Source organism: Nerophis lumbriciformis, linkage group LG25 (genome assembly GCF_033978685.3).
Source record: "Nerophis lumbriciformis linkage group LG25, RoL_Nlum_v2.1, whole genome shotgun sequence".
NCBI classification, from domain to species: domain Eukaryota; kingdom Metazoa; phylum Chordata; class Actinopteri; order Syngnathiformes; family Syngnathidae; genus Nerophis; species Nerophis lumbriciformis.
This window is the reverse complement of record NC_084572.2, coordinates 34,414,303-34,424,302: the sequence shown is the minus strand read 5'-3', so window position 1 is coordinate 34,424,302 and position 10,000 is coordinate 34,414,303. Positions and strand designations below refer to the sequence as shown.

The 10,000-nt window shown below is 46.2% G+C and overlaps 1 protein-coding gene across 5 annotated transcripts in view; it reads left to right on the top strand.

Moving 5' to 3' along the window:
- The window catches only part of LOC133621855 (voltage-dependent P/Q-type calcium channel subunit alpha-1A-like), a 267,315-nt gene that overhangs the window by 256,817 nt on the left and 498 nt on the right, over window positions 1-10,000 (top strand). For all 5 annotated transcript variants that reach the window (XM_061984254.2, XM_061984255.2, XM_061984253.1 and 2 more), the window contains 3 exons: window positions 4,846-5,041; window positions 6,891-7,123; window positions 7,400-10,000. The exon at window positions 7,400-10,000 is cut by the window's right edge and continues 498 nt beyond it. In XM_061984254.2, coding sequence (XP_061840238.1) covers window positions 4,846-5,041; window positions 6,891-7,123; window positions 7,400-8,125 — 1,155 coding nt within the window. In that variant the 3' untranslated portion in view covers window positions 8,126-10,000. The remainder of the gene's footprint in view (window positions 1-4,845; window positions 5,042-6,890; window positions 7,124-7,399) is intronic.

Genomic DNA, 10,000 nt, shown 5'->3' with positions numbered 1-10,000 from the left:
TTAAATCACAAAATATTACACAAATTAATATTTTAAGTAATATATATATATATATAATAAATGATAAATTAAATTTAAAAAAAAAAGTAAATTAAAAAAATATATATTTTTTTTTAATTATTGCAAAATAATTACAAAATAAAACAATATTTTTTTCAAATCACAAAATATTACACAAATTAATATTTTTATATATATATATATATATATATATATATATATATATATATATATATATATATATAATAAAATAAAAATAAATATTTTTTAAAAATTAAAAAAAAAAGGAAATTTTAATCAATCTAAAATTATTAGAAATGCAAAGAAAAATAATAAGTACATTTTAAAAAATATTTTAAAATATAAACTAATAAATGATACATATGATAGTACTGCATGTACTGTATGCTTAAAATCCCTTGATGGGCTGTAGTCCATTGACACATTTTCGTTATGAGGCAAAAAGTGCGAGCACCCCTGGTTTATACGCTGCCAAGTGTCTTCCTAGGTCACCTCAGATGTGTTGTTGTTTATTTGTATTTCATACTCCAGATCATTTTACTTGAAATGTTCAATGGCAGTCTTCATATTGACGACACAAAAAAACAAAATCAATAATTTTCTGTCTATCTGTGTTGGCCCTGCGATGACCTGGCGACTTGTCCAGGGTCTACCGCCCCAATGCAGCTGGGATAGGCTCCAGCCACCCCCAGCAACACCAAGAGGGAAAAGCGGTAGAAAATGGATGTATGGAAATTCAAATAAATGAATAAAATAAGTTTTGTCCCATTATTTTAACCCCCTAGACCAGTGGTTCTCGAACCACCTCAAAAAACACTCCAAGTGGCCAACGGTAAAATACAGTAGTATAGTAGTCCTACAATTTAATTAAAAACAGGGCAGAGGTTTTATTTAACAAGTGTACTTGATATTGTTGGCCTCACAGTTTGAACAGTAACACTGTGTTTGAATATTTAATTAACTGATTCTTTGGAGGACCAGTCGATCAGGGATGCCCAAAGTGGGGCCCTTTGTGTCATTTCTGGGGTGGCTACCAAATGACGTCTTTCAAGCTACTTTATAGTATCGTAAAAATGTTAATGATTTTATTCGCTTTCTTGTTATTTCTTCTATTTTTAAAAGTATTTATAATTGTGTTGCGTAAGAATTGTGCTGTGAAATAAACTAAATTAACCCCCATTAAAAAAAAATTATTCGCTTTCTCCTTATTTTATAATATTTTTCAAAAGCATTTTGATATGTCTTGTGTAAGAATTGTGCTGTAAAATAAACTAAATTAACACCCATTAAAATATTTCAAATGATTTTATTCGCTTTCCCCTTATTTTATATATTTCTTAAAAGCCTTTTGAATTTGTTGCGCAACAATTGCGCTGTAAAATAAATTAAATTAACCTCCATTAAAAAAAATTAAATAATTGTATTCGCTTTCTCAATATTTTATATATTTTTTTAAAGTATTTTGAGATGTTTTGCGTAAGAATTGTGCTGTAAAATCAACTAAATTAACCCCCTTAAAAATATCTTGAAATTATTTTATTCGCTTTCCCCTTATTTTATATATTTTTTAAAAGCCTTTTGAATTGTCTAAAATTGAATTGTCTAGCACTAATATACAGTATATATATATATATATATATATATATATATATATATATATGCTAACAATTTTATTTGTAGATCAAATGTAGTGGCATGGTTAATCCAGCACATGGCGCCATTTTTAAACACCAATACAGTATCAGTGGCATTTCAATACAGGTAGTGTGTGTGGCACACACTCACTGAGGCGTCATTTACCCATCACTACTACGCAGTAATACACACGGTTGTTAAACAGCCACTAACCAAGTGCTTCTCATTTGCTTTTTGTCACACTTTCATATTTCAGCGTTGTTTAATTGGAGCAGTGCTGCCACCTAGTTGGAGGCTTGTGTATCATTCAAAAATGGAAAAAAGGCGCTAAAACCGGACGCCCCTTGGCTCTTGTATGTGTGCATATCTGTGTCGTGGTCGTCCATGGGTGCATGTTTTGTCCATAAGCCACGGAAAAGAGTCAAAAACATCCCAGCTGTCTTTGAAGAAGAGGAAAGGGATTATTTTAGAGCATCTTTCGCTGTGATGGTTTCACTGGAGCCTTGCCCAGGCTAATTGTAGATAAGGATTGTTTTGGTTACAGTGAGAAAACACATTCCAATGGTTTGTCTGCCGTAGTTGTTCATTCTGGCTCTCAAATTGATCAGCGCGGTGGTCTTCTCCGAAATGTTATCCAATTTGCGATTCAATTCTAAAAATCGCCAAAGTCTGAGTGCCCACAGACCTGCCCTAGCCTCCGGGCTCCTTGAACAACTGCCATCGTCTTCCGAATTTGTCCATAGACCAGAGCAGCGCTAGATCCAATCTGCAGTTGAACTGTTACCACAGTTCCAAATAGATATTTCCCAGGATTTTGGAAAGGCCATTCTAAAACCTTCATTCTAGCCATTCCTTTACCACTTTTGACGTGTGTTTGGGGTCATTGTCCTGTTGGAACACCCAACTGCGCCCAAGACCCAGCCTCCGGGCTGATGATTTTAGGTTGTCCTGAAGAATTTGGAGGTAATCCTCCTTTTTTGTTGTCCCATTTACTCTCTGTAAAGCACCAGTTCCATTTGCAGCAAAACAGGCCCAGAGCATAATACTACCACCACCACGCTTGACGGTAGGCATGGTGTTCCTGGGATTAAAGGCCTCACCTTTTCTCCTCCAAACACATTGCTGGGTATTGTGGCCAAACAGCTCAATTTTTGTTTCATCTGACATCACATGGACAAAGATAAGACCTCGACCAACTCTACCTCCCAGGGAATCTAAGTTACTGGTCAATCCCAAGTTCTTTCGATGACATGCTGAGTAAGAAGGACCATCAAGACAGAATTGGAATATTTTCAAGTTTTACTAAAGCTTTAGGAGATCAGTTTAACCAATACATTCATATCGGCTACTCTCCTTGATCTGACATTCAAACGGAAAAGCCAACTTCTTGCACTCAAAGAAAGCCCCCATGTCCCCCCTCTCAACACTGATAAGGAAAAGAGTGGGGGTTGTAGTTCACCATCCAAGGGTGAAGACACTAACCAGGCATCTAAAATGTCGAAAGAAACTGGTAGAATATACAAAGGAAAAGTACTAGATACTCTAAACATGGCTATGTAGAAAGAAAGAACTCTATTGTGGCCAAACAGCTCCATTTTTGTTTCATCTTTCCCCCCGAAGGTCTTATCTTTGTCCATGTGATGTCAGATGAAACAAAAATGGAGCTGTTTGGCCACAATACCCAGCAATATGTTTGGAGGAGAAAAGGTGAGGCCTTTAATCCCAGGAACACCATGCCTACCGTCAAGCATGGTGGTAGTAGTATTATGCTCCGGGCCTGTTTTGCTGCCAATGAAACTGCTGCTTTTAATGGGACAACAAAAAAGGAGGATTACCTCCAAATTCTTCAGGACAACCTAAAATCTTCAGCCCGGAGGTTGGGTCTTGGGCGCAGTTGGGTGTTCCAACAGGACAATGACCCCAAACAGTGGTAAAGGAATGGCTAAATCAAGCTAGAATGAAGGTTTTAGAATGGCCTTCCCAAAGTCCTGACTTAAACGTGTGGACAATGCTGAAGAAACAAGTCCATGTCAGAAAACCAACATACTTAGCTGAACTGCACCAATTTTGTCAGGAGAAGTGGTCAAAAATTCAAGCAGAAGCTTGTGGATGGCTACCAAAAGCAACTTCTTGCAGTGAAACTTGCCAAGGGACATGTAAGCCAATATGAACATTGCTGTATGTATACTTTTGACCCAGAACATTTGCTCACATTTTCAGTAGACCCATAATAAATTCATAAAAGAACCGAACCCCCGGCCAACTTTTTCTCAGCCCAATGCGGCCCCCAAGTCAAAAAGTTTGGACACCCCTGATATAGAGCTTCGCGACTTGAGTTATAATTTTTGCGCTTAAGAAACTTCTCTATGACTTTAGCTCCAGACTTGGTCTGTTTGTTTCAGATGAGCTGAGAATTAGATCTTTTTTGGCGATTTCAATGGGCCCCGCCCCGAAGAAACCCTGATTCGATGACCAAATGATGACATACCTATTTGCCAAAACTCAATTTGACCACCTGCGTGACACTACTGCAGTGAGCCCCACCCATCTGCTGCGCCGCGCTCTTGAAATCAAGCGCCTCCGCTTGCATTCTATCACCCTTCTGTCATCTGTCTCCCGTCACCTTGGTCTTCCGTGTCCTACCGATGTACCCTTTTTGTCTGTTTGCTTGCCGCGAGATTCGTGCTCGTCATGCGGCGTCTGCTGTTGCTCCTGAATGCGTTGTTGCCTGTTGCATCATGGTGGAGCGGCTCAGAAGGACAAACGCCGGGTTTTGTCACGAGCGGTGCATGGCGAGGTGAAGTCTTGCTGGTGCGGATCATCGGGAAGGAGGAGTCTGAAGAGTTTTACAACCAAAATGGTGAAGCGATAGGACCTGAATCCAAGATAAACCCCTTGCAAACACGTGCCCCTGGCTCCGGTGCATGTCGAGGCATGGTCTCCTTCACGCCTGGTCTCCTCTCCCTTCGTCCCACCCCGACTTGTGTCTGCCAAAGATGCATGGTTCCGTCCGCCTGCTGCGCGAATGCCGCCGGCTAACTTGGACTGTGTGAAACGCGCCGGATGGGTGCACAAGTCCGCCGCAAGCGTAGAACGCCAGGACGTGCCGGTCGCCCATCCGGTTCACCGAGAAGACCGTGGGTCGCGCTAACTGCCCGGGTGGTTCTATTCTTTGTTTTTCGCCTCCAGACCATCACTGACACCAGCCCCATGCGGCGCTCCACCTCCAGCCTGGTCCACGGGCGCACGGGCCGGGGCGTGAGGCTGGACGACTACTCCCTGGAGAGGGTGGTGCCCGAAGAAGGGCGGCACGGTCGCAGGCACAGGGACCGGAGTCACCGGACGTCCCAGCCTTCGCTGACGAGATACACCGACGCCGACACGGGTGAGTCGCTCGAAAGACATCGAGGTCCAGACGCACGTTAAAACCACCTTTCCGCCAAGCGGTCCAGTTTACTGCGGTCCACTTTGTTTCCGGTTCCACACATTAAACAAACAATAAACTGTAAAACAAGGTCTGTAGATTTTCCACTTTCCATTTTCCACTCACAGTGATGTACTGTAAAAAACAAATTCTAACGACTGCTGAGATAGGCTCCAGCACCCCCCACAAACCCAAAAGGGACAAGCGGTAGAAAATGGATGGATGAGCTGCCAGTTTTTATACTGTAATTGTATCCAATTTTGAAGCCGTACACCTCAGAGTCGTATAACTTGGCACTTGAAATATACCAGCTGTTAGCATGCTAACATTAGCATGCTTACTTTTTTAGCCAATCTAACAGCTGTACACTTCAGAGTCGCATAACTTGGTACTTGAAATATGCTAGCTGTTAGCATTCTAAAGTTTTTAGTCAATTTAACAGCTGTACACATCAGAGTCGTATAACTTGGTACTGGAAATATGCTAGCTGTTAGCATGCTAACATAAGCATACTTGTTTTTTTTTTGCCAATTTCACAGCCGAACTCCTCAGAGTCATTTAACTCGGTACTTGAAATATGCTAGCTGTTAGCATGCTAACATTAGCATGCTAACGTTTTTAGCCAATTTAACAGCTGTACACATCAGAGTCGTACAACTTGGCACTTGAAATATGTTGTGTCGACCAGCTCTACCTCCCAGGGAATCTAAGTTACTGGTCAATCCCAAGTTCTTTCGATGACATATATGCTGAGTAAGAAGGACCATCAAGACAGAATTGGAATATTTTCAAGTTTTACTAAAGCTTTAGGAGATCAGTTTAACCAATACATTCATATCGGCTACTCTCGTTGATCTGACATTCAAACGGAAAAGCCAACTTCTTGCACACAAAGAAAGCCCCCATATCCCCCCTCTCAACACTGATAAGGAAAAGAGTGGGGGTTGTAGTTCACCATCCAAGGGTGCAGACACTAACCAGGCATCTGAAATGTTGAAAGAAACTGGTAGAATATACAAAGGAAAAGTACTAGATACTCTAAACATGGCTATGTAGAAAGAAAGAACTCTTAAACATACATGCATCCTCCACAGCATGCTAACGTTTTTAGCCAATTTAACAGCCGTACACCTCAGAGTCGTATAACTATATATGAAGGCCCCAGGGGTAGGTCTTTCCCACCACATCATTTATGTGGCCCGCGTTTCGTTTCATTGTGGCCCACCACATCATTCAGTAGGGGCCCACCACTTTATTTAATGGAGTTAACTACCATCATCATTTAATGTGGTTTGCCTCATCGTTTAATATGGTCTGCCGTATCATTAACGTGGTCTACCATCATCATTCAATGTGGTCTACCACATTATTTAATGTGGTCTGCCTCATCATTTATGGTGGTTTTCCACATCATTTAACGTGGTTTTCCACATCATTTACCGTGGTCTTCGACATAATTTAATGTGGCCCTCTTTTTGCCGCCATAGTTCTGATGTGGCCTTCAAATACAATGACCTGATGAATGAGAACATCTATAGACAACTAAGTTGTTGTTCTTAGTCTTGAGGAGCACTTTGGACCAATCACAGATACAAATAATATATTTGAGAGAAGTCTTCAGGAACTCAGTTTACGTATCAGAAGAAAGGAACAAGACTTGTTAATCAGAGGCCCCAGGATTCAGCCCTGAGGCACATGATTGGTCGTGATGATTGGTATGAAGGGAACCGACTCCGAAACACGTCACAGGACTATGTGTAGACTTTCCTCAGGGATCTAACTGCTGTGTTTCTACGACAAAAAAAAACAGGCTTAGGCACAGACCTCAGCACCACCACACAATCGGGCGACTTGCCCCCCAAGGAGCGGGAGCGGGACCGCGGCAGGACCAAGGACCGCCGTCACCACCACCACCACCACCATCACCACGGCTCCATGGACAAGGAACGCTATGAGCGCCACGACTACGCCCACAGACACTCCCACGACCGTCACTGGTCCCGCTCACCCAGCGAGGGTCCGGACGGACGGGGGCACAGACAGGTGGGCCGCAGTTAGAACAGGATTTCCATCGATCTACTCAACCTTTCCTGTTGTGTCGATCAATTGCAAACATAGAACAGCACATTTCAACTTTTTGTGTTATGCTTTTATGCTCATTCGTCTTCTCGGGTTTTACTTATTTGTCTCATCAATGGCTTCCACCCACATATCAACCGACTTTCCTTTGGTCTTCATCTAATTTGTCGCCCTTCCACTTCTAGTTCTGGTCTGTCCTTGTTGCGTGTTTTGAATTTCCTTGTTTACATTTTGCTGTAGGGCAGTAGTTCGGTGAGCGGCAGCCCAGTCCCCTCCACCTCTGGGACCAGCACTCCACGGAGAGGTCGCCGCCAGCTTCCCCCGACACCCGCCGTCCCCCGTCCGCACGTCACCTACTCCCCGGCAGTCCGCAAGCCCGGCTACGGTCCCCCCGGGCTCGGCCGCTTGCGCTCGCCTTCGCCGCGACACTTCTCCCCGCCGGACCTGGACAGGGGCTACCACCACAGACCGCCGTCACGACAGGCCTCTCCCCATCACGGGGGTTCGTCGTCCAGGCACGGATCGCCGCGCTCCTCCAGGCACCAGTCGCCACGCTCGCCCATCCACGGTTCGCCGAGGTCGCCGCACCGGGGCCGCTGGAGCGGACCTCCACTGGGGGACAGTATGGAGGGGGACGGGCCCTTCTACGAGCGTGACTACGAGTACGAGCGGCACCACGAGCCGCCCGCCTATGAGCAAAGCCTTTCGCATGGCAACCCCCACCCGCATGCGGGCAACCCGCACCCTCGCTCACCCAGGACTGCCCGCCACGGGCCCCCTCCGCCTCCACACCCGCACCCCCGCCGGGTACCCAACGGATACCGCTCGTCCTCGCCTTCTCCACATCGACGAGGGCCTCCCGGGGGGCCTCACCCCCACCCGCACCATCGTCCCCCTCACGCTCGGGGGCCCCGCAAGGGCCTGCATGAACCTTACAGCGAGACAGACGAGGACGACTGGTGCTAGCGAGGAGGAGTACCGCGGACCCACCGAAGTTGAACAAAGCAAACGTTGGGGGCGGGGCCAAAAGGGGGGGGGGGGGACATCCTCCCTGAGCCTTCAACTTCTCGAACTCTTAAAGGAGAAGACGAGGGGCCGCCGAGCTAACAAAACTTTGCTTTCCACAAACGAGACTGCAGGCGAAAGTCTAAAGCATGTCAACTTTTATTTATTTATTTTTATTTATTTATTTTTCAAAAAAGATTCCTGGTCGCAGTTTGAGGCCTGAACTCTGATTGGCTGAAATCGACTGTAGTCAGTTCTTGCTGCTTCCACTTTGAGCAATTTTAAAAGACCAACTGATGACCCCCCGCCCTTTGAACCCTTACAAGCCAAGCTTTGCCTCATTAGAACTTCATCACCGAAGAACAAAACTTTATAAACAATGCAGAGGAAAAATAAAAAAGGGAGAACAACCACTTTTATCTTCAACCTTTTCCTTTCCCAACGACAGAACCAGGAAGCTCCGCCTATTCTGCAAAAACCGGCCAATCCCAGCGCTGGCTGATACTTGATGAGTTTTATCATCTCTTGTTTACTGTTACTCAGACTGCTATGACATCACTTCCTGCCCGGCAGGTGGGGGGCAGGGGGGGGGAACGCTTGTTAAGCCCCGCCCGTCCGAACGGCGGCCCCCCCCCCGGCGGGAAGTGACCTCAAGAGGCCGGAAGGGGGCGGAGCGGAGGAGAAGTCGGGGGATAAAAGGAACACACTCGACTTCTCGGCGAAGACCTGCATGACGGACTCGACACACCTGGAGGGGGGCGGGGCTGCAAGGGGGGACATTTAGGTTTACAAAAGAGGACTTTCTCTCAGCGGTCAGGGTGGGCGCTTTGGGGGCGCGGGGCTGACAGGCTGAGTGACAAGGAAGATATTTAATATTGTCCACGACGCATTGATTGATTGTTGATTGATTGATTGATTGATCTACTGTAGAATCGTTACGTCCATCTTGTTTACATTTCTCTACGCCCACGTTTACCGGGTTCCCGACGCCCTCAGATGAGCGCACTTCCCCTCATTTTGTAGCGCCGTGGACACCCCCCACCCCCCTTCCTGGTAAGGAGATGGCGCCTGCCCACCCTGCCGGCTCCCCCCCCCCTCTTCTCAGGTGTGGCCCGGTTAGCGAGTCCCGTGAGGTCGTAGCAAAGCCGACGCCTCCTGCCAAAACAAAAAAACCAACAAAAAAAAAAACCTTGTCAGTATTTCGTTTGACATCTTTGTTGTTTTTGTCCTCGTTTTTTGACGATTCGCCATGCTAGCTTGTTGAGTAGACAATAGATCACGTAGCCGTAGTTCTTGGTCGGTAGTTCTTTCGGTGCCGCTCTGGAACTTGCACTATTTTCTTCCCGGACCCCCCGCCCGCGTCTCCCCCAGACCCCCGCCCCCCGCCCACCCCATAGTCTTTTGACTCTATGCAGACCTCATGAGCGTCCGTGTGAGCCTCCGCACTGTAAAACCCATGACTGACAGGCAAAGGTTGGCCCCCCCTTTTTGCACACATGGCGCCTGCTGCGAGACCCCCTACCCCCCCCAACCCCCGGCTCCCCTTTCCCTGCATTTGTTGTCGCCGCCCCAGCCCTGTTACACACAAGTGTCGCCTCCCAAGAAGTGCGGCACTGAGAACGCTTTGTCGTCGTATGGATTGTCACAAACCTCCCCCCACCCCGGGCCCCCCCCCTCCCCCTCGACAGAGCCGCAGTGCCTTCTGTATCACATCAGTCATCCGGCCAAATTGGCCCCCGCCCTCCTTATTCCTTCCTCTATTGGTCAAGATGGACAACTCTACGCCTTAAAAAGTCCAGTCCCGCCGGCTCCCTCGCCAGCACCGTGACGGGTGGG